We start from the raw sequence: 25,369 nt of genomic DNA on the forward strand, positions 1-25,369 counted from the left end.
GCACCGTTTTGCACTCACGGCGTCTCACTGCATTGTCCGGTACCGTGACCGTACACGGTTGTAGTCGTCTGTGCTTGTCTATACACGTCTTCACACCTCACGGCAATTTTCCGTGTCTTCACACGGATGCAATTCAGTCCAGCTGTCGACTCCCTAGTAGCGAGACGTGTGGAAAACTTGTCCAAAGTTACTGACTATAAACAATTTACAACAATGGAAACTTATGAAATTGTTATAGACCTGCTAATATCTCTCGTGGAACTGAAACCTGTTTTATGGGACAAGAGCCTAGATGATTACAAATGTCGAAATTTGACCATAGCTGCCCGGAGGGATGTATGTTATTCAAACGATGTTGCAAAGGCTCCCACTGTGTCTCTTTGTTCATTCAGTGGATGTACCCAATGGATTCTGCATTGTCGTTTTTATTTTCCTTGTATGCTGAAGGTACAGATATCGCAAACGCTTCCTGCGACCCATTGCTTTTCACTGCTCAGTACAGACCCGAAATCCATCATCTCTATGGCGCCGTGGCTGTTCACGGGCACGGCGAAAAACCATGCTGTGTGAAAGAGGCCTAACACTATTAATGCTGAAGTTCCTCAGTGTTCCGCTCCTGCACTAGCTCTTCACTTATCACTCATTAATTATCTCATTTCAGCGACAAACAAACCTATTCATTCTTATACAGATGACTCAACCCTTAACAGATCCATCACTATGAATGTCCGTCTCACTAGATTGATTTTTTATTGTCAAGCAACAGACATATTGACTCCCCAGGAGGACCTCTCATACATAGCTGAGTGGGGAAAATCCAGCGTAATTGAATTCAATGCTACCTTTACCAAATATACACAATGTTCAGTAGTAGGCGTAATCTTGCATAATTTAGCGTAGATTTTGAAAACACCATCATCCCATCATCACACAACATTGATATTTTATGCATCACCCTTACTTCAAGTCTTACCTTTACAAAATTCGTCAAAACTTGAGCCAGAAATTTCATAGTCATTGAACTGGCGACCTACACTTAACATAACCACCGCTACGCGCCCTCCTTGCCTGAGATGGCATCTGGGAGCGCCTTTGGTTTTTGTTATAATTCAGTTCTACAGAACCTCTACCTCGTAAACTTCATGTTTACTCTGGACTACTGTAGCACTGTGTCATAATATAACCTCCATTATCTCTATCAGCTCAAAATATCCTGCCTCAGATATCATTCTTTAGCAAGGTAACACCTCACTTTGTTTGGCATCTCCCTACGTTTTTTTTAAGGCTTACAGTATATTTATAAAGAATATTGACGTAACTTCCTTGGGATTTTTTGACACGTAACTTTGATCTTCTTTAATTTGTACAGGTAGTGTAAAACATCACCTAACCTACCACATTCAGCTAACTTTCTTTCTTTAGCCCTCGCCTCTCGACCTACAGTGTATAATAGGTGCGTTATGTCTGGTAGAGCTGCGAGTGTTACGTAACTAGGGTAAACTTAATTTACATTAAAGAATAACAAAGAATAACGGTGAGTAAAAATGATCGAGAAAATCCATGTACTCACGAGCGGTGTGTAGACGTTGAGTGTGAGGCAGTCCTCAGACATGTTGTACTCCCCGACGCGTTTCTGCTTCATGTAGAGGTACTCGCTGTCGTTTGCTGGCTCCCCTTCCCTCTCGGAGTTTTTATTCAAAGACTCCATGTCGGGTTTTTTCACGTCCTCTGCCGACGCTTTCTTATTGTAGATTCCCTTTGGTCTAATGAGGGTTTCTCTTTTGTCTGTGAGATTTCTCTCCTTGACACCTTCACTGGTTTTCTGTAAGGACAGAGGGAGGGACCCCGCGGCCCCGTCTACACCAGGTTCTGGGGTCTGGGGAAGGTCTGCATTCGGACTTGCACTGTTTACATTTCTTAGTCTTCTAAATAAAAGCTCGCCACTATTTTTATAATGTGTTTCATCACTACTCAATTCGACACTACTATGAGTACTATCACTACTGTTGCTACTAGTGTCACTACTGGTGTGTGTGGTGGCACCTGGCCCACTCGTCCGAAACACTTCTGCCTCGTCTGACACTGGCACTGTGTCGTCTAGGTTCCACTCGTGGCACTCTGGCCTACCTCCATCCACCTCAGCACCCTTACATTCCTCCTCCTTCCTCAGTTTCCTTCGTCTCTGTGCCTCCTCCGCCGCCTTTCTTGCTTCGTCCTCTATCTCTTCCTCATCCTCCTCGTGCAGTTCCCCGAGCTCCTGCGCCAAGGCCTTCCTCAGCTGGTCCTCGAGGTGGCCCAAGTCCACGTTGGACTCGACGGTGTCCCAGACTTCGTTCTCCAGTGGCTGGTAACACATGGGTCCGAATCGACGGGCGTCCAGCACACCATCCCAGGGACTCGCCTCCTCCGGCGCCTGCAACAAAACAATACTCGGTCGTCAATACTGTCTTATTAACACAACAATCAGTGAGAGAAATACACAATGCTATATTAACCCTTTAGAGAGCCGAGTGGGCTATTCTCCGTAAAAAAACAACAACAACAACTTAAATATACACAATAAATTACACTACTGAGAACACAATAATAACTGGCCCGCCAACAGTTGCTCCCACACCAACATTACCTGAATAGCACATAAATATAAGTCCGCAACACAACACTGTTACCAATGGCTGGCAGCAGAGACGAGGACTTCCGCAGGATGAGTGATACATGTATACACAGCTCTAAGACTGGGTGAAGTGAAGGAGGAGGACGCCAGAGGAAGGTGTAGTATTATGAGGGAAGTGATTTACCTGTAAGTATGTGATTTACCTGTAGTTTCTGTGATTTACCTGTAACTTTGGTGCTTACACTTATCACCAAAAATGTCTCAGGTGCAGATTAAGGACCAGCGCTGAGATTCTCAGATATGTGTACAGTGCGTTCTCTCTCCCCCATAGTCACAAGTCGAGGCTAGTTCACTTATGGAGTTTATATCAGTGCATAGATCTGCGGCTCAACTAATTTAACACAGATAGGATAGCTTCTTATGTATTAGGATATTTAATATTAAGGTAAATAAATGGTGGCGAAGGTGTGGCTATTGGGGGAGGCTGGAGGCCATTTAAAAAAAAAAGTAGTAGTAATAGTAGTAGTAGTAGTGTGTGTGTGTGAGGGAGAGAGAGAGAGAGAGAGAGAGAGAGGTGTGGTGATAGAACACTACTAATCTCTGTATTGGATTCCATGCGAACGAGGGCAGGCGGTGACCCATTCTCACCATGGTTTACCTGAGCGACTATTCTCCAATTCTTCCCTGCATCTTCCTTCCTCTCCCCTAGTTCTTTTTTATCTCTACCCTCTTACTTTTTCTCCTTCCCCTTCCTCCTCTATCCTTTCCACTAACCTCCATCATCCCTTACCCCTTTTACCCTACTTCCTTTCCTCCCTTTCCCCTTACTCGTATTTCTCCCCCCACACCCCACCCCTCTACCTCCTCCCCTCTTGATTTTATTACCCACATAATTCAGTAGAAGCAGCACCTCTCACCTCCCCCTTCGATGCTCTCTAAAGATCCATCATCATAATGGCCAGCGATCACTTTAACTGTCGCCTGGGTTCTGTGCTGACCGTACCAATAATGCCTAAAGTGGTAAACATCTTCAGAGTAATGACGGAATATTCTCACCCAATACCCAGAGTCTTTTAAATCGTATATGGAGATGTGTATAGGTTAGGTATATATATATTTTTTCGATATAATTAATATAAACACAAAATTAATTCTTCTCATCACGAACGACTAACAGCTCTTCGGAAAAGTGTTAATAAGACGTGTTCAAGGAGGTCTAACACTCCTCTCTTGTGAATTAGTCAGGTATATATATATGTGAAAAGGTTGACAGCTAGAATGGTCTTAGGGCGATGCTGTGTTTCTCCTCGGGGTAATTAGCTGCGGTATAGACTCTCTCTCTCTCTCTCTCTCTCTCTCTCTCTCTCTCTCTCTCTCTCTCTCTCTCACACGCCTGGCCAATAGTCTTGACCATACTCTCACAGCTGGTCGCCCAAAGTCAAAGGCAGTCACCACGATGAAAGGCCAAGTCTGTGTCCCACGAAAAGAGAAAACAAATGTTATTCCTTAATTAGTGTTCAGGTTTGGGAATTGGTTTTTGTTATGTGTTTATAAATAATCTCCTTGTAAGTGCAGTTGATATGGAATTTTTTTTATAGTAGAGAATGGCAACCTGTTTTCCAGCGATCACTTTATTTGGAACACCATTGTACCAGCGACTACAGTGATGTACCAACCACTTTACTCCAGCGAGCACTTTACTCCTGCGACCACTTTACTGCAACGACCACTTAACTGCAGTAACCACTTTACTGCAGCGACCACTATACTCCAGAGAGCACTTTACTCCGGCGACCATTTTCCTCAAGTGACTCTTCAGATTTCACAAGTCTCGGTCTGTGGGTGACGCTTAATCTCGTCTTTAATAGGCCCAGCATTAACTCTCTCCTCTCAACAACAATTTGGAGGAAAATTTTACTTACGAATTTTAGAAAATCCGGCATTTAGGAAAGCCAGATTAAATCTCCCCTCTCAACACGAATTAAGTGGGAAATTTTACTTACGAACTTTAGAAAATCCGGGACCCAGGGAGGCAAGATTGACTCTCCGTCTCAACTTAGGTTGAAAGAGAAACTTAAGTTACCAACTTTGGGGGATCCGGACCGTGAAGTGTGGAGCCAGCAGGAGACCTTGACATTATCCCCACTGTTGAACAAACTTGGGTAGTGTCCCCTGCCACGGCAAAGTTTTCTGTGGCACAGTTCCTGGGCCTTTAGTGTTGTAAAGTTTTGTAAGGAGTGATGCAGCAGTCAGGTGTGTATGTGTGTGACTAAACAAACTCCACACAGCACCCGGAAATGATCATACAGAGATGGGACGGAGGCAGGGTTTCCAAGAAGTCACATAATTGCCTATGTTAACAGGTATCGATCGTCTCCTCAGGTCCAGAACTCACCAACATCTCCCGCCAATTCACGTTTTCCTCGAACTGGTGATGAGAAAACGCAACCAGGAGGTGACTTGTATTAGTTACGATTATGTGGCTGGTGGTAAACAAAGATAGGAAGATGTCGTATCTCTCTCTCTCTCTCTCTCTCTCTCTCTTAACGTGAAGCGTAGTTAGACAAGAATGGAAAAGAGTAAATTAGCGTGTGAGTCTCTTAGAACCTGTAAGTTCATTGTCTGAGTTCATTATCTAATTTCTTATTTGTCTTCCTCCTGTTTTCTTCTTCTTCGTCTTTTTTCTTCTTCTTTTTGCCTGTCGCTTTCATAATTTCTTTTAGTTAACGTCACCATCATCATCATCACCATTATCATCATCATCATAATCAACGTGCTCACGGTGTGGCGCTGAACTTCCATCAGAAAAGACACCACCGCCAAACATGTTTACGGTGCTTAGAGACACTTGAGGTCTTGTACCGTAATTCCCAACCCTCCAGGAGATTATTATACAACATATTGATCTCGGTTCCGTAGCGCAGTGGTAGAGCTTTCACTTAGCAAGGCAAGAGTTCCGGGTTCGATTCTTGGCCTGTGGGGAGGATTGGTCTCCCTTCTTGTACCGTACATTAACTCTTGTACATTCAGCGAGAAAGTACGTACATTATCCAGAGTTTGTGAGTGATGGAACAACCCTTGGGTGGACTAGCCTCATGCCATGGTGGTGGAGTAACCCATAAAGCTGCTGAATGATGGTGGAACAACTATTGGGTGGACTAGCATCTTGCCACGGGGAAGAATGAACCTACTAGCTGCTGAATGAATGGTATGAATCAAGATATCAGAGTCTGCCCGGCCACCCTACACCATGAGCAAGAAAAACATTGTATGTTTGAAAAAATAAAAACAAATGAGAATCACTTGCAAGTTTGGGCTTCCAGAATCTCAGTTTCACAATGCTTGAGAAACTGTCATAAACTTACAGTATTGAATCTATCTATCTACTGTCCTTTAAGATCACGGCCACTAGTGTCGTAAGACTTATGGTATCTCTCTCTCTCTCTCTCTCTCTCTCTCTCTCTCTCTCTCTCTCTCTCTCTCTCTTTGATATCGAGATGGTTCATCGCTAAGTTATCAGAACCAGAGAGGATGTCTTCATCAGGAGGGAGGCAGCCTGAGTACAGTTTAAGGGAGGACTCTTCAATGATTGCTCTTAATAGGATAAGTGACATGTGTGTGAGACGGAAGGCGGACGTGAGCCAACCAACCTGTCCCTTCCTATCAGGTATCACTCACTCACGGGAGCTACATAAGCGATGTGGGAAGATGGTGGTGGAGAGCTCATGAATGTGTGATAAATGTGTTCCGGAGGTAGTGAGTGAAAAATGGATGTCTTTTGAAGGCAGGGGATAGATGTGCTTGGAGGTCGCGTATGAATAATGAATGTATTTTTGAAGGCAGTTTGTGGATGGTTGCCATGAATGTGCTTGTGGGTAATGAATAACTAATGTATGTCTTTTGGGGGCAATGGTTTGGATGTACTTGGAGGTAGTGAATGAATAATGGATGTGTTTTAAAACCAGGAGATAATTGTGTGCTCTGAATTTGCTTGTGTGAAAGTTACACCACACAAGAGGCCGACAACTCCAAGCAGAAAAGTTTACCGTGGCATAACTGACAATGTCTAAAATTGTGGACGAAATTATGTAAAAGGAGTAGTTTACGGCAGAGATACAGTGTATATATATTCCTGTGTATTCTTCTTATGGTGAGAAAAAATCCAAACAATAAAACAAGCGAGCATCGCCTTGCGTGATCATATTTCCTCATTATACCACGTTCACCCGCCATGATTATATCTCGGTGTATTCCCCTGCGGATAGAATCTACCGCATAAACAAGATAACACTAAAACAAAAGACACTGAAATTTGTCTCACGAGGAAGATGTTTATCATCATAGCCGAACACACGCAATGGTTGGACGGTGTACGTGGCGGCATTCTTCCTCCAGTGATCAAGTTACTGCGGGCGAGTGTATCATAACATAGATCTGAGCACCAACTTGTGTGTTTACATACCAGGGTGGGGTGTGAATTACTTCTACCCTCAATACCCCATTCCCAACTTATTTACTCCCTATTAGTTAGTTTTCTGATGAGGACTTTTCTGGGGCATCCATTCTCATTAATTTCATCTCTTCTCCTTGAGCAACATTGGACAGACACACTAAACGATTTTCCAATTGGATCATCGTCACCTGAACGTCCAACCGCATTGCCTCCCATACTTGCGGAGAGCTAGCAAGTACTGTCTTATCAAAACAAAGCCTTGGACATTAAACACAACTACGGAAAATTTGAGAATGAACAAGTACAAACTCGAAATAGGGACGTGGAATATAAGGACATTATCTGAGGGTAGGAAGTGTGCAAATGTTTGTAAGGAAATTAAAAGATTAAATTGGGACATTCTGGGATGAACTGAAGTAAGATGGGCAGGTTCAGGTTCAAGTAACATTAGTAGTGAAGATTTTTAATTGATATATGTAGTTGGTGACAAGCATGAGAGAGGTGTTGGTATTCTTGTACACCAGAGTTAAGCAGTAGTGTAAAGGGATATTGGGCAGTCTCAGATAGAGAGTTTTGTTAGTCATGCTTAATACTTGTTAATAATACAGGTTTATGCACCAACAATTGACAGTGAGGATGAAGTTTTAGAAAATTTAATGAAGGTTTAAAGAGGCAAAAGGCACCGCAAAGTTTTAAAGTTTAACCTCCGTGAACTGGACTACGGCTATCATATCCCCCCCCCCCTCCACGTCCCCATACAGTTATATTCGGGAAATTAAGTAAATAAATAAATGAAATAAATTAAAAAACAAATGCACTCTTACAAACTGGTCATGCATAATATAAACAGTACTTATCACAGACTGGCATCACATAGGCTAGGACAAGTAGAGAATGCTTGTGAAGTGGCGTGTGTGTGTGTGTGTGTGTGTGTGTGTGTGTGTGAGCAGTGGGGTGAGGTTGGCAGCACGAGGTAAACAACACAGACAGTATGAAGTACAGGACACGTGTTTTCTTATATTATTACTATTTACAATTGTTATCACGAATCTGGTGATGGTCAAGAGTCCCCTACTACACTTGTACTTGGGGTTGGTGTTAGAAACATGTGGTGAAGCATGAGAAGTCATAAGACGAGATCCCTACATCACAAAAGCTGAGAAGCGACTGAGAAGTTTGTGTACGTGTAAGACAAGAGACTGGGAGGTTCTCAGGTGTGAGGAACGAAAGATATAAGACAATGTAAATAACACTGTCAGGAGTCAAATAGATTACATTTTAATTCAGAAAAGATTCAGAAACTCAATAACCTGAACCAAAACCTTTCCAGGGACAGACTGTACGTCAGATCACGTCCTAGTAATGAGGTCAAGTGAGGCTAAAACTTGAAGCAATTATAAGGGGCAGGAATGGAATAAAAAATTGAAACTGGAAATAGATTTTCATTATTGCTGTAGAGGAAGGAAGACTTTGATGAACAAGAAAGCCGACAACAATAGAATAATTACCAATAAAATGATGTTAAAGAATGGGTAAAACTTAGAGGACATATAATTATAAGGAATGAAACTAAAAGTGAGTGGATCACAAATGGAATTTTAAAGAAAATTAATAGACGAAGAAAGATGATATGAGGAAGTGAGACTCACAAAGAAATTAACAAATAAATTAAAAAAGGACTGTAGACAGGCCAAGGCAGACTGTCTAAATAGGAAGCTACCGGAGACAGATGATGATGAGAGAAGGTATAAACATAAGGTAATGTAACGATAATAAACAAGTGAACAAGAAAATAAAAGAAATAAATGACGTGGAACTATTAGAAACAAAGACAATAATAACTTATTTGAGCCAGAAGTAATAAGGAGATGAGAGGAGACTAAGCAGAAGAAGTATACAACCTGAGGAAACACGAGTTGAGGGAGCTGTGAGCTAAACGAAAAAAATATATAAGGCTTGTGGGGTTGATCATCTTCCAGCAGAATTCATAAAACAATGAACAAAAATAATTGACTAAACTATATAACTCCGTATACTTCCAAGGGAAACCTTCCCAGTGATTAAAGACAAATTATTTGTATCATTACCTAGAAGGTCAGGGGCCTTAGAGTGCACCCGGTTTAGAACAATTAGCTTCATAACTCATGCCTTCAAAGTTTGATTAAATATAATTTTAAATAAAATAAAATTTAAAATGGTTGGTCAGTTATGTGGAGAGCAAAATGGATTTAGAAAGATAAAAGAAACTAGAAGGCTTTAGAGGTCCCCAAAATTTGTACAGCTACTTTGTTGATTTTGAAAAAGCTTTTGATAAGGTAAAGCACAATTAACTTATAGATGTCTTGGAAAAATAGGCATTAATGAAGAAGATATAAGAACTCTAAAAAAATCTTTACTGGCAACAGGAGGCCGCAGTGTTAATAAACAATGAACTTAACTGGTTCACAGTTAGACAGGGAGTAAGACAAGGCTGTGTTCTGTAACCTATATTGTGTAATATATATTCAGAATTCTTAATGAGAGAAGTTATAGGTGATAATGAAGACTAAATGTTAATGGTAAAGTAATGTTATTACCACTGTTATCGCCACTGCCTTCAGCCTCCCTCCCAGCGGCTCAACCGTTGTGCCGTCTACGAGTGTCGCCTTACCCAAACAAACATAAATGTCTCGGCCTACGACCACGTACACCTCCCTTGGCCGCACGACCTGTGACCTCGCCAGATGTTTGTAAACGTTGCAGCCATAGAACAAGCGTTTCGAATTGTTACCGCCCGCGGGGAACCACGTGGACAGTGTTAATAATTTTTTAGAAATAGTTTAGTTATGAGAATATTGAAGATATAGGAAAAGGAAGAAGAAGGAGTTGAGGGGATGTTTACAGCTGAGCGATCCCGGTTTCTGCTGAATAGACAAATCGGCAGGTGGCGTGCCTGTGTGGCCTCCCTGAAGCCCAGATCACTCTCTACAGCCATCCTGTAAGCATCACCACCCTCTGCTGGTATTAGTGAACACACCAACTCACAATCCTGTCCCTGAGTTTGTGCTAAGACAATTTACGCAGTACTGTTGTCTCTTGGAACACCATACTGATTTACATCGACCAGCACTTGTAAGTCCAGCCTACGCGATGACGTAACCCTCAATAGTGAAATACTGTGGACTAATTATCCCTACTCGTTTCTGCCTTATCTGGAACAATAAGACAATGCGGAATGAAGAGCAACTAAAAATAATAGTTATGTACTTTGTATTATATCACTATGTTTAATGATCTTATGTAGTTAAGATAAAATTGTGTGAGACTAACTAATTATATATCAAATGGATCATCATGTAATGCTAATGACCGTCTGTTCTCAGCAGGTTTTTAACTATATTAATAAATATTGAATGCGTCAAAAGGCGGGTCTCAATCATTCCCTTTGACTTGCCCGTCACCCGACCGACCTTAACTAAGGCGATTACAACCACAGATAGTGAAGAGGCACTACAAAAACTTGTTACAGATTAGTGGGAAAAGATGAGGAATATGGGTTAAGAGTTAATACTGTAAAGACAAAAGTAATGATTGTTTCCAAATTGAAAATAAATTTTAAAATAAAAATTATGGCAGGCAACAGGGAAATTAAACAAGTGTATTTGAGAAGTAACATTAGCTGTGATGGTAGATGTATGGGGTAAATCAAAACAAGAATAGGGCAAACAAAAACAGAATTTAATAATCTAAAAGACTAAAAAAAAGGTCATTTTAACTTAAATTTGAGAAAAAGGGCTGCTGAAAGGCTTTACATGGCAAGGACTGTTGTATGGATCAGGAGCGTGGACACTTTCAGCAGACACCAGAAAGAAGTTGGAGTCACCTTTGAAATGTGGTGTTATAGATGAATGCTAAAAATAAGTTACACTGACAGGAAAACATATGAAGTACTAAGAGTAGCAAAAACTTCAAAAGAAATACTTGAAATGTACAGAAAAAGAAAAATGAGATACTCTGGTCATATAACTAGGGATAAGGGGATAATAACAGAAATATTAATGGACAAAGTTGAGTAGGAGGGCCAGGGGAAGGCAGAGACTGGGATGGGTGACTGAAATTAGAAACTGAGTCTTCAGAGAGATGCAAACCCTTAGAGTATTGGTAAAAACTGCCCAAAAAACGTTTCAAGTGGAGGGCTGTGGTCGCCAACCCTCAGATATGTTCACCGAGTGGATACCTGTTAATCTTGATTGCGGAAACAATTACAATTATCACTTTATAATATCGTGATTATTTGTAATATACTGCAAAGTGTATATTGTATATAAATATAAACAGTATTTATCTGTGATTGGCTGAGCTGACCTAACCTGACCTGGCCTAACGTAACTTAAAGTAACCTAACCTAACCTAACCTAATTTCACATTTCATAACATAACCTAACATAACCCAAGAAGGGAACACACACACACACACACACACGTACATACATGCACACACGCACGCTCGCGCAAGCACACAAACACGCGCGCACGCATGTGTACACGCACGCATGCACACACGCACACATATCATCCATATATACACCTTAAAACGCGACGGAATGGAGGAGGGGGAGGGGAGGGGGGTGTACAGTACGAGTCAATAATAAACAAAACAAACCTATTTTAGTTCAAGCATTTGGTTCCAATTTTATCCAAATTTCAGTTTCCCGTCTCAAAAAATACCTGAGACATTGGCCGGACAAACAAGAAAAGAAACTATATAACCACTGAGGACCATCTTGCCGCGACACTAGACCCACACACTGAGGGGCGGCGGGGGTCCGGTGTACAACATACCAAGTAGAGAAAACAAGGATCAAGTTAATTTACGCACAGTACACACCCAGCTAAACAAAACCTTAACCAACAGTCTCATATTTACTACCAAAACCAATTTCAACAAACCTACCATGGCTCAAATCTAACCTAACGTAGATATCAGGGTCATATATTATTTGTTCCTAATCTCAGAGGCGGACAGGTTATGGTGACGACGACGGGAAACTATTTACTCCTCCACTCATTACGTCGGCGAGGAATGTTTACACCTAATCACAGTTCTAGCGGGTGATGTCATGGGAAGATACGCGACACATCAGCCTCATTATAACCCCTCGTACGAACACCCCACCCCACCCCACCCCCCCCACCCCACCCCTCTCCCCTCAACTACCACGCTACATAATGGAGGAGAAGTCTCTCTCTCTCTCTCTCTCTCTCTCTCTCTCTCTCTCTCCTTCGCCAAATCACATTAAGTTTCATCCTCTCCTTTGTATTCCCCATTCACATTTGCTTCCTCTTTCCTTTTTTATTCTTATTTCGTTTAAATCCTCTTTTCTTACCTTCCTTCTTTTCTTACTTCTTGTTTCTGTACCCCCCCCCCCCCTCCTTTCTTCTTTCCTAGCTCCCCCTTTTCTTCAAAGGATATTCTCCTCCCTCCTACTTTCCATCCCACCTCCGTCCATCCATCCCACCTTCCCCTCTATTTAACTCCATCTCTCCTTCCCTCCCATTATCCCTCTCTCCATCCATCAGACCTCTCCTTCCTCCCTCCCCCCCCCCCTTCCCTCCTCCCTCTCTTCCTCCCTTCTTCCTTCCATTCCCCCCCCCTCCCTGTGCTGGAAGTGCCGGGTTCTTGTCTAATTGCTCCCTTGGGCGCGGCTTATCACCCAGTACAGCACAACACCACCAGGCTAATGAGACCGTCCAAGGTCGACTGTGATTATTTTCTGGGACACGTGAGGGCAGCTGAGGTCACTTTCTGGGGTAGGTGAGGGCTGCTGGGGTCACTTTCTGGGGCAGGTGAGGGGCTGCTAAGGTCACTTTCTGGGGCACGTGAGGGGCTGCTAAGGTCACTTTCTGGGGTAGGTGAGGGCTGAGGTCACTTTCTGGGGTAGGTGAGGGCTGCTGGAGGGGTCACCTTCTAGGGTCTGGTTGAGGTCATACCGGGTCACATCCACAGTATACCTCACCAGCCACACCTCTTAATACATTCCTTTATTTATTATTCCACCCAACATGTTCTTCCTGTCATCTATTGTTGTTAATGTTTGTCTGTACGAGTGTGGGTTGTCGGTCTCTTATATCCGGGTTGTGAAGTTGCTGGCTCATGAATGAACGGTGTATGATATATTACTGAATTTAGTGTTTTTGGACCTTTCCCTGAATCGATTTTTTGCCAACACACAGATTTACCAGATTACACATTAAAAGGATTAAGACAAAAAATCGAAATAATCTGTATTCCATTTTTTTCACATTCCATGACTCAATTATTGGAATTTCATAAGTAATTTATCTTTTACCAGGACTCTTTAGGCTTGTTAGTTCATTGTTGCTGCTGTTTGCTGAAGCTCTTGTCAATGAAGGTTATTTTGGTGTGAGTGACGCGTTGGAGTAGAGGTTGACAGTGCAACACGTGGGATGACAGACACTGGTGATTTGTTGATAGATTCTGATGCAGTCACTCATCTCTCTGTTCTTGTTTGATGTAGTACCTCCACACACACACACACACACACACACACACACACACACACACGTTTTTATGTGTGAGTGCGCGTGTGTGGACGCTTTGGCAGGGATGTGAGCACTACCTATAGTTCCAAGGTCCGATATTCGTGACACAGTAAGAGTGGGTGTGTCCTCTGCATGAGCCACAGTAGCCAGACCACGTAAAGTCAGTAGATCTACTGCAGGAGTCACCGTGTAGCGGAGGCCGACACTGCACCTGTGATATAACCAACCTGTCTTCCGGTGTGTACAAAACCATTTTTGTGTAAAATAATAAGAAATGTAGCGTTAATATGAGTTTTCTATTGACTTCCTTCATTATGTACTAGATACTAGATAATTATGTAAACAGTACTATACGGTAAGGGCCTGGAGTGCGGCGGTCGAGTGCAGTACCGGCCACGCTGCCTCTCCCTGTGTACCGAAGGCTTAGTATACAGTGTGCTGTGGATCCCTAACGAGGCAGTCTTGCCTGTGGGACCCACTTTCACTATTTCACTCGAGCACCCGTTGATCACTCCAGGCGGGCGTACAATAACCTTGTTTAGCTCCTCCTTAAATACCTCCCTCTTATTGGCACTCCGTTCAGAACCACCTCGAGGGTGATCACTCCCCACTTCATCTGCCAAGTGTGACGACGGCAAGACAAAAACTGAGAACAAGAAGTAAACATTAACCCGGACGGACTCACATATAAACACAGACTCATGAGCAACTTATAGTAGAGATCGTCATCATCATTATTATTATTATTATTATTATTATTATTATTATTATTATTGTTGTTGTGAGCAGCTGCCGCCTCATTACTGTTATAATTATCCCTACCATAACTATTATTATATCCACAAACACTCAAACCTTCAAGTCACTAATTAAACGGGACAACAATTCATTATCTCTGGCACACTTTCATTTTACCTGACGTGATAGTTTGAAGAGTATGGTGCACCGTAACCCAAGTATCACCTGTCCGACTGTTAATTACCTGCCATTTGCACATGGACTGTTTAAAGTGTGTGGCGTCAGAAAAGTGTGGAGCAGATGTTACCGCTTTTGCCCACGCTGGAGTAGTCTTTGATGGAGAGAGAGAGAGAGAGACTCTGGTTTATGCACCTGTGGTGTAATGGCATCATGTTCGCCTCGCAAGCGAGCGGACCCGGGTTCGGTCCCCGGGCAGGGTGAAGCTATAGGCAAGTTTCTTTACGCCATTTGCCTGTCTACCCAGCAGTAATTGGGGACCTGGATGTTAATCGATTTGCTGATCGTATTCCGCGGTAATGGTTAGCCAGCGTAGTTGTCCGATCTTCTCAGACTATTCCTTGCCACTGGGTCATGCAACTTGTTACCTTAGGGTGTGGTTGTTGTGTTGACGACAGCTTCTACACCTTAAACAAATTCATGCCAAGGTGGCCCTAGGGCTGGCCATCCTCGTTACACGAGCAACCATTATTTGGGTAGTGTGTACACCGTGAGGCACGACTATCGGTGTGAATGAACTTTATAAATCAACAAAGGCATTACTGAGATACTAATGATAATGATGAAGGTGATAATAGTATGCAAATGTAAAATAATAATAATAATAATAATGAGACGGTAATTAGTTATATTTGTTCACACACACAAGGAGGAAGCTGGCGAAGAAGAGAAGAGGCAGGACGGTGTGGTGCCAGGAGAGAAACGGGCAGTTGTTCAGACCCTGCCCAGTGGTAAGGTCGTGGTAGTTGGAGACAGCCAGGTGAGGTTCTTAGATAGGACTTTTTGTGCAAGAGATAGGAAACGTAGGACTCGGGTGTGTTTTCCTGGGGCTGGGATAGGGCATGTAGCTGAGAGGATAGACAGGGTTTTGTCAGGGAGGTACCAATCAGTAGTGTGTCTTAGTGTGGGAAGTAACGACATAGGAAAGGTTAGGGTGAGAACTTTTCAAGAGGTATAGGAGGTGCTAGGGAAGGTTAGAGACAGGGGGAGGATCCCGATAGTATGTGGTGTCTTGCCTAGAAGAGGAATTGGCGGTGAATGGCCGTCCAGGGCAACTGCTATAAATTGCCGAATGGAAAAACATTGTGCAAGCAATGGTTGGGCATTCATTGATAACTGGAGACCATTCTATGGTAACGACTACCTGTACAGTCGTGACGGAGTACACTTGTCTCGCGGGAGGGTAAAAACGTTGTCTGCATCCTGGGCGTGAAATGTTCACTCCAAAGGTGTTGCCAGTAGAGGTCAGGGTAAGTGGGAGTAAAAACAAGCAGGTCCTGGAAGTAAAATTGGTTACTCAGGACAAGGAAAACAGGACCAGGGAAGGGTAGGTTTAAATTTATACTATACAAACAGTGGGAGCGTTAGAAATAAAATAGACTTGCTGGGAGCGCTTGTATGTACCGAAAATGTAGACGTCATAGCAATCACCGAAACGAAACTGGGATGAGTCTGGCGAGCAAAACTTTTTATCAGAGTATCACATAGAAGGGTACAACCTTTTTCACAAGGACAGGGAAGGTAGGAAGGGAGGAGGGGTACCACTCTTCGTCAGGGATACATTAAAATGTTGTATTAATAATACAATAAAGGGTGACATTGGAACCGAGTCTGTATGGGTAGAAATTGCGGAAGGAAGAAAAACTAATTATGGGAGTGATTTACAGGCCCCCAAGTCTTGGGAAAGAAGCAGCCCAGCCCATATGGCAGGAAATGAGTAGGGCAGCAAAATACAACCTGTGCATTATGGGGGATTTCAACTTCAGAAATATTGACTGGGACAACAATGGAGGTGACTATGAATCTGAAAACTTCCTAGACGCAGTACAGGAAAATTTTTGAAACAACTAATTACAGAACCTACTAAAGGTGACAATGTATTAGACCTAGTATTAACAAATAAAGAAAATATTATCAGAGATTTCTTGAATCAATTATAGCAAATAGCATCCGATCACATTTAGAAAACAAATTAATCTACGACTCTCAACATGGTTTTACAAAGGGAAAATCTTGTCTAACAAATCTGCTGACGTTTTTGGGGAAAGTCTTCGAGTAGATAATGACGAAAATTACGATATTATTTACTTAAACTTTAGCAAAGCGTTTGACGATACCGCATCAGAGGCTTCTGAGAAAAGTTAAGGCTCATGGTATCGAGGGGAAAGTTTTAAATTGGATAAAATCATGGCTCACCGATAGAACACAGAGGGTCAGCGTACAGTAGATGGTGTTAAATCTGAGTGGGGCTGAGTAACCAGTGGGGATCCCCAGGGGTCAGTACTCGGCCCACCCTTGTTCATAATCTACATAAACGATCTAGATACTGTGATTAGCAGTGACATAAGCAAGTTTGCGAATGACACCAAAATAGGGCGGCCGATTAATTCAGGGCAGGATGCAAATGCACAGGAGGATTTAAATAAACTGCAGGAGTGGTCAGAAATATGGCAAATGAAATTCAACACCAGCAAGTGCAGCGTACTGGAAGAACAAATATTGATAATGTATACAGCCTTAACAACATCAACCTAAGAAGTCGACTTGTGAAAAGAGACTTGGGGGATCTGTAAGCCCGGACCTACGGCCTGAAAACAGTGCGTTAATGTTCAAAATAAGGCAAAGAGTATTGGGTTTTATATCTAGAAGTGTTAGTAATAAGAGTGTAGAGGTCTTTTGCAAATATATCTTACGCTAGTCAGTCCGCACCTCGAGTATGCTGTTCAGTTCTGGTGCCCTTATTATAGAATGGATATCAATTCACTAGAGTCGGTGCAGCGAAGAATGACGAAAATGATTCGGGACTTGAAAGCTTCCATCCAAGATAGATTAAAGAAACTAAACTTGCATTCCTAGAAAGACGAAGAGTGCGGGAGATATGATAGAAGTATTTAAGTGGGTGAAAAGGAATCAATAGAGGAGATATAGATAAAGTTCTTATAATATCCGAGCAGGATAGGACTAGTAGCAACGGATTTAAGTTGGATAAGTTTAGGTTTAGGAGGAAATAGGAAGGAACTGGTTCACAAATAGGGTGGTGGACGAATTGGAACAAGCAACAACTTTGTAGTAAGTGCTGGAACGCTGGGGAGTTTTAAAAGGCTAGATAGATTCATGGATGATAGAGAGTGGTAGTAACTCTCGACAGGAGCTGCCATGCAGAGGCCAACCGACCTATTGCAGACTCCTTATTTTCTTATGTTCTTCACAGACACACAAACACACACACACACACACAAACACCTGTCCTCTTGGCCCTAACATGCTCCCGAGAATCAATTAAAAGTGAGAGAGGGAGAGGGGGGAGGGGGTAGATGGGTGGAGGGGGTAGATGGGTGGAGTGGGTGAGGGAAGAAGGAGGGCACTGCTCGAGTCAGTCCAGGTCCTGGCCAAATTAAATCCCAATCACTCTTTCTCATCTCTGCCCAATTCATCTATCTGGCCTGACCTGCAGCCACCTGATCTCCTGACACCTGATCTCCCTGGCCACCTCATCTCCTGACCACCTCATCACCATGCCCACCTCATCACCTGGCCACCTCATCACCCTGGCTACCTCATCACCCAGCCCACCCATCTTAGTGTCTACCGCTTGACATCTCCTCATTACAACCTTCCTCATAAAACCTCATCAGCGGAACACGAACACCCGAAGAAAAAAAATACATATACAGAACAAATTGGAACAATGAAAGTAAAAATATGCAAAAAAAATGTATAAAGTTTGAACAAAACACGAAAACACTCAAATGGAAATATTGAACAACAGAAACACCGAAAACTCGAAACAAATGGAACAAAATAGGAACAAGTTGAATACTGAAACGCAAACTCCTGCAGGAGAAAGGGAACATGAACGACAGGAACACGAAAACTCAAAGCTAGTGGAACAATGAAACATGGACCAGGTGACAGATTGGGGTAGAAGAGGAGGAGGACTGGTATGTGCTGGGATAACGTGTTCAAACGGCTGTGTACAGTAAAAGAGCGAGGCAGGCTTTGACGATTTCTGTCAAAATAACATGTTTTCACTATATACTGTACTGTACGTTCTCATTGAGGTATTTCCCCTTTTCTCCCGTTACAATAACTGTGTCCTGTGTGCGTGCTTGTAAGAAGGGAGGTGTGTGTGTGTGTGTGTGTGTGTGTGTGTGTGTGTGTGTGTGTGTGTGTTTGTGTGTGTGTGTGTGTGTGATAGGATTCATAGCAACACCAGAGCAAGAGAGACAGACCGACATACACAACCTGTCCTCACACACTGACCGTCACAGGAAGTCATTGGGGTGAATACCATGGATCTCCTCAACACAACCCGGATTATCACGGAACACTACTAACTCCTGCTGCTGTAAACTCAAAAAGAAATAATTCCTCTTTCTATAACTCAAAATCCCTTTATATATAACCTCAAGAGCTATAATATCACGTTACTGGAAGATAATAATTCATAATAACACGAATGAACATCACCATAGAGTAACCTGACACTGTATTAGAGATATTACCTTTCACAGGGTTACATAATTTACTGTATTATAATTATCGAACACAATCAATTACCGTTCGCTGTGTCATTATAACAAATTCTGAATTGTGTTTAGAATTAGAATTAAAAAAAAAACACTAAATACTGTACGTTATTATTTAGTACACAAAAGTTGATCAGGTGTTCGAGTAGTGAGCAAGGAATCAGTTTATGATGGAAGTGTCCCAATCAACCAACCAGTCCACTAGATTACGCTCAGGGCGTCCCAATGAGTCTAAGGGGCTGTAGCGTGGGTCAAGGTGGGTCAGGGTGGGTCAGGGCAGGTCAGGAAGGTCAGGGGTGGTTCCAGGGCAGTCAAGGGAAGGTCAGGCAGGAAGGAGGTCCAAGGCAGGTCAAGGACGGTCAGGTAAGTCAGAGAGTCCAAGGGCAGGTCAGGGGCGGGTCCAGAGGGTGGTTCAGGGGACCGGATCAGGAAGGTCAGGGGTGGTTCAGGGGCAGAGTCAAGGGAAGGTCAGGGGCGGGTCCAGAGGCGGGTCCAAGGGCGGGTCAGGGAAGGTCCAGGGGTGGTTCAGGGCAGAGTCCAGGAAATCCAGGAGTAGGTCAGGAGGGTCCAGGGGCGGGTCCAGGGCGGGTCCAAGGGGCAGGAGTCAAGGGAAGGTCAGGGCAGGTCCAGAGGCAGGTCAGGGGCGGGTCAAGGGCAGGTCAGGGGCAGTCCAAGGGGCGGGTCCAGGAGCGGGTCAGAGGCAGGTCAGAGAGGAAGGTCATGGGTGAAATTACCTCCTCAATCATTCAACAATATCTATAAACAACTAACAGGACCATTCATCACTAACTTAAGTTAACTAACCGTTAGCCTAGGTTAGGTTAGGTTAAGTTAACCCTCAGAGGACTTAATCTTCAGGTAGAACACGTTAATAACTGTAGGATTTAAGCCATCAAATATTCCAAGATGCCACCCGAGCTTCCTGCAACAACATCATGCAATCAATCATGCAATATCGAATAACAGATTACCTCGATCATAACACTCTCTCCATATTCCACACCGGGGCATCGGATTCCAAGTAAAACAGCCATTAATATCAAACGCGATACCAATAATGCGAAGACAACAACAACGTCGGAATAGGATAAGCCGAAGGCAACAGATTTTTCGTGAACATGTGTGTTTTATCTGGCATCATTGTGAACACTGTTTTATCTGGCATCATTGTGAACACTGTTTTATCTGGCATCATTGTGAACACTGTTTTATCTGGCATCATGGAGTCAAGGTCGTTATAAGCACCGTGACCTTGAAGTTCAACCTTTCGACCCTAAAATCAATAGGCGTCTTCCGTCCTCACACAGGAAGCTTCTGACAAGGTTTGGTGAGTGAGAGTTAAATAGACCTAAAGCTATGATCCGGAAACTACCCTGGCTGACGGACGAACGGACGGACATCATTACACATTAACCAATACACCAGATGCTACAGCAACATGGTGGCATAACTACCCAATATTCCAGAACCAGGCGAGGAACGTCAGTTATTCAATAAACAAAAGAAAAACAGAGAGGAGTGGGCGAGAATCCCAGGTTGGAAGAGAGAACACCTGGTGTGCTCAGAGCTTCCTCCACCACGAAGAGTGTTTACGTCGCAGGTAAAGCTAAAACAACAAGAAGCGCCGAGTAACAGATCCCGAGGAGGAAATGTTGAGGTGTTGTGACCACAGATTCGAGCCTCCCTCCTCCTCCTCCACCTCCGTGTTTGTGTGCAGGGGAGCCACTCCTGCTCGGTCCCCTCTCTCTCTTTGTGAATCCTCCAAATGGAACTCGACTTTCTCTTTCATTCTTCCTGGTCGTGGCTCTCTCTCTCTCTCTCTGAGTTTTTCTATTCGTCCTCCCACATTTGCAATTGGATCTTTAAGTTTTCTCTCTCTCATTTTTTTTTTGCTGTTGGATATCTGCTGCTCCTCTCTCTCTCTCTCTCTCTCTCTCTCTCTCTCTCTCTCTCTCTGCCACCGTGGCCGTAGTAAGGGATGAACCGCCCACCTGGGTCTTACGATAAGGGCACGAGGCTCTCCACCCTACCTCGCGCCCCGCCGCATTTATGTAGCGCCAACCACCCAGGACAAACTGTGTGATGGTGGTGGTAGTGGTAGAAGTGGCTTGGTGGATCAGTCTGGAGGGATGATGGATGAGTGGCTGGGAGGTTACAAGCAAAGGACTATTATCACACTTCTATTCGCTATGCACTTCCCTCGTTGCTTAATCAATGGAGATGCATTTGAACACAAGACACCTTTCAATGAGCTCCATCACACCAGGACAGATCAGAGGAACAAAGATGACTACAAACTTCGGTATTTTCGCCTCACTAACCTAACCCTAACCTAATACTCCAGCCAGTCTAAACTGATACAGTACAAAAAATATTCTAATTGAACGAGACATATAGAGAGCATTTGTTATGTGTGTTTGATGCGCCAAGGTTAATAATCATGAGATACATTAGTTACAGATCAACTAAGATTCGGTTCCCTCAACGCTACCTGACAAGGTTAGGTTAGATTAGCGTAAGAATCTCTACTCATCAATTACAATAAGCTAGTTTATCTAAATCTTCAGGATGATCTAAATTTACCTTCAAATATTGGGTTTCCGAATATGGATCAATTTACCCGATAACAAACACACATAAAAGCGCGGTAATACAGACACCCAGTAATACACAGGAGGTCAGACCAAACCCCTTAGCTAGTGTGTTGAAGGCAGCATGATTGTGTGCCTCGATAAGACTGACTAGTGACCACACATGAAATAACGGAAGAAGGAGGTTCAGATGACAGAGATAAGTGTGTGTGTGTGTGTTGTGTGTGTGTGTGTGTGTGTGTGTGTGTGTGTGTGTAAATAACAGCAATACATAGAAACAAACCGATACTTATCAGCTTCAGTGTTCACAATAGGGCAGGCAAGGAGGCAGTAAGGAGGAGGTTGAAAGGTGAGGATGAGGAAGAAAAAGGTGAGGAGGAGGAGCAAGAGAGGAGGAGGAGGAAAAAGGGTAAATGAGGAGGAAAAAGGTGAGGAGGAGGAGCAAGAGAAGAGGAGGGTTGAGGGTGCTGGTGATGGAAGATTTAAAGTGAATTTATGGGGAGGTAACAAGAGGGGAGGAGGGTGATAAGACCGTCCCCTTCCATAACCAGGGGGTGACCCTCAGATGGCGTATGTTGTACCCACACCCACCACTACACCCGGCAACACCCGGCAGCACCCTAACTTCACACACCCACCACTACACCCACATCATCTACGAGTCCTTCAACTTTTTTCTCCTGTTTTGTCATTCCTCTTCCTCTCCCTCTTCCTCTCCCTCTTCATCTCCCCTTCATCTCCCTCTCCTCTTCTCTCCCTCTTTCTCTCTCTCTCCTTCTCTTCCCCTCTTCCTCTCCCTCTTCATCTCCCTCTCCCTCTCCTCTTTCTCCCTCCCCCCTTCCTCTCCTCTCCTCTTTCTCCTCTTCCACCTCCCTCTTCTCTCCTCCTCCCCTTCCTCTCTCTCTTCCTCTTCCTCTCCCTCTTCCTCTCCCTCTTCCTCTCCCTCTTCCTCTCCCTCTCTCTCCCTCTCCCTTCCTCTTCCTCTTTCTCTCCCTCTTCATCTCTCCCTCTCCTCTCCCTCTTCCTCTTCTCTCCTCCCCTCTTCCCTTTCCTCTTCCTCTTCCTCTTCCTCCTCTTCCTCTTCCTCTTCCTCTCCTCTTTCTCCCTCTCCCTCTCCTCTTCCTCTCCCTCTTCCTCTCCCACTCTCTCTCCCTCTCCCCTTCCTCTTCCTCTTTCTCCTCCTCTTCATCTCCCTCTCCCTCTCCTCTTCCTCTCCTCTTCCTCTCCCTCTCCTCTTCCTCTCCCTCTTCCTCTCCCTCTCCTTCCTCTTCCTCTTTCTCTCCCCTCTTCATCTCTCCCTCTCCCTCTCCCCCTCTTCCTCTCCTCTCCCCTTCCTCTCCTTCCTCTTCCTCTTCCTCTCCTCTCCCTCTTTCTCTTCCTCTTCCTCTCCCTCTTCTTCTTCTCTCCTCTTCCTCTCCTCTCCCTCTTCCTCTCCTCTTCCTGTTCTCTCCTTTCCCTCTTCCTCTTCCTCTTCTTCTTCCTCTTCCTCTCCCTCTTCCTCTTCCTCTTCCTCTCCCTCTTCCTCTTCCTCTTCCCTTCCTCTTCCTCTTCCTTCCTCCCTCTCCCTCTTCCTCTTCCTCTCCCTCTTTCTCTTCCCCTCGTGTTACGTCTGCATTCTTTTCTTCTTCCTCACCATCACGATGCTCTTCATTCTCCTCCTCCTCCTCTCCTCCTCCTCCTCCTCTCCTCCATCACCACATCATCCTCCTCCTCCTCCTCCTCCATCGCCACATCCTCGTCCTCCTCTCCTCCATCCCCTCTCCTCCTCCTCTCCCTTCATCCCCATCTCCTCCTCCTCTCCCATCCCATCCTCGTCCTCCTCTCCTCCATCGCCACATCTTCCTCCTCCTCTCCTCCATCACCACATCTTCTTCTTCCTCCTCCTCCTCCTCTACCCCGGATATCAGAAGGGTTCCACCTCCCCGAGTAATTGCAGGTCGATAATATGACCACTTGCTTACTCCCGACCGACCATCTCTCCTCCTTGGCTCTAGCGGCTGGACTCCTAACTCTCTCCTCCTCCTCCTCCTCCTTCTCCTCCTCCTCATCCTCCTCCTACTACTACTATTACTACTACTACTACTATTACTACTACTACTACTCCTTTTTCTTTTTTCTTTTTTTTTAATGGCCTCCAGCCTCCCCCAATAGCCATACCTTCGCCACCATTATATTATCTTAATATTAAATATCCTAATACATAAGTAGGTATCCTAGCTGTGTTGAGTTAGTTGAGCCTGAGATCTATGCGGCATTCAGTGACTGTAGCCTCATAGTCAATATATGCAACTGTTGTCGGCTTTGGGGCCGATGCTCTCGTTCCCCTGAGGCAGAACAAAGCCAACCGAAGGAGAGAGAAGGACAGTTGACATAACATAACTTCTGGGCTGCTGCTTCTGTTCGGATATCACCTCCGCGAGTCTGGCGTGGGCATCTTACTTGGTCCCATCCACCAGAGGTTGTGCAACAGGGGCAAGCTGCCTTGATCAACGTTCTGAATTCTCTCCCGTATGCCTTATCTTGTCGTTCTCGTTCCTCCTGTGTCAGCATCAAGAGCTAAGTTACGGTGACATGTGGCCATGGGTTCAAAATCCTGATGTCGAAGAAGGCTCGCTGTCCCCGCGTCCAGAATCCTCGAGCACTGACGTCCACACAGGCTTCGTTAGATGTGTTTGAAGTCCTATGTTGGAAATTCTCACCGTCCAATGGAAGGAGGGTCGGTTCTCGCCTGACATCACGGCAGATTTCCTTCAACATATTTGCTGTGAGATCCCTTACTTCGTCATGCCTCATGCATATGAAGCTCCCTTTCTTGCACACCATGGCGTGATCGACGTCATAGGAAGAGCCACACACGCATTGGGAGGGCTACTACTACTACTACTACTACTACTACTACTTTTATTCTCCACCGTTTCCTCTTCTACCTTTGCTACTTTCCTCTACTCTTCCTCTTTCCCTAAGGTTAAAGTTAGGTTTGGTGTAGTAGGTAAGTGCGATATCAAGGTGAAATAAGCCAAGAGGGTTAGGTTAGGTTAAGTGTAACAGGCAAGTGTTATTAATATCAAGGTAGCTCATAACACGGTGCACCAAGAAGCATCATAACGCAGCTGGGAGTTAGGGAATGTTCCCCCACCTGCCCGCTGTGTAAAACTTAATTAAAATCACCTACGTCCTGGCGAAGGAAGGTGAGGGGGGTATAGGGATTATCTCAAGATTAAACACCCCAGCTTATTTCACCTGAATTATAGATACCCCAGCTTATTTCACCTGAATTTTAGATACCCCAGCTTATTTCACCTGAATTTTAGATACCCCAGCTTATTTCACCTGAATTTTAGATACCCCAGCTTATTTCACCTGAATTTTAGATACCCCAGCTTATTTCACCTGAATTATAGATACCCCAGCTTATTTCACCTGAATTTTAGATACCCCAGCTTATTTCACCTGAATTATAGATACCCCAGCTTATTTCACCTGAATTTTAGATACCCTAGCTTATTTCACTTGAACAATAAATACACCAGCTTATTTCACCTGAAGATTAGATAACCCAGTTTATTTCACAAGATGATTAGTTACAACAGCTAGGTAGTAGGTAGTAGGCAGCTACCAAACAGGGAGGTACTACCGCCTGGGAAGATATTGGAAGCATAATGTG

The 25,369-nt window shown here is 44.0% G+C and overlaps 1 protein-coding gene across 3 annotated transcripts in view; it reads right to left on the reverse strand.

The window, feature by feature from the left end:
* LOC121869532 (carboxylesterase 1E-like) overlaps nucleotides 1-25,369 on the reverse strand; it is a 79,877-nt gene that overhangs the window by 17,231 nt on the left and 37,277 nt on the right. For all 3 annotated transcript variants that reach the window (XM_042370903.1, XM_042370902.1, XM_042370904.1), the window contains exon 2: nucleotides 1,571-2,413. In XM_042370903.1, the coding sequence (XP_042226837.1) occupies nucleotides 1,571-2,413 (843 nt within the window). The remainder of the gene's footprint in view (nucleotides 1-1,570; nucleotides 2,414-25,369) is intronic.

Source organism: Homarus americanus, unplaced genomic scaffold (assembly GCF_018991925.1).
Source record: "Homarus americanus isolate GMGI-L3 unplaced genomic scaffold, GMGI_Hamer_2.0 scaffold23578, whole genome shotgun sequence".
NCBI classification, from domain to species: Eukaryota; Metazoa; Arthropoda; class Malacostraca; order Decapoda; family Nephropidae; genus Homarus; species Homarus americanus.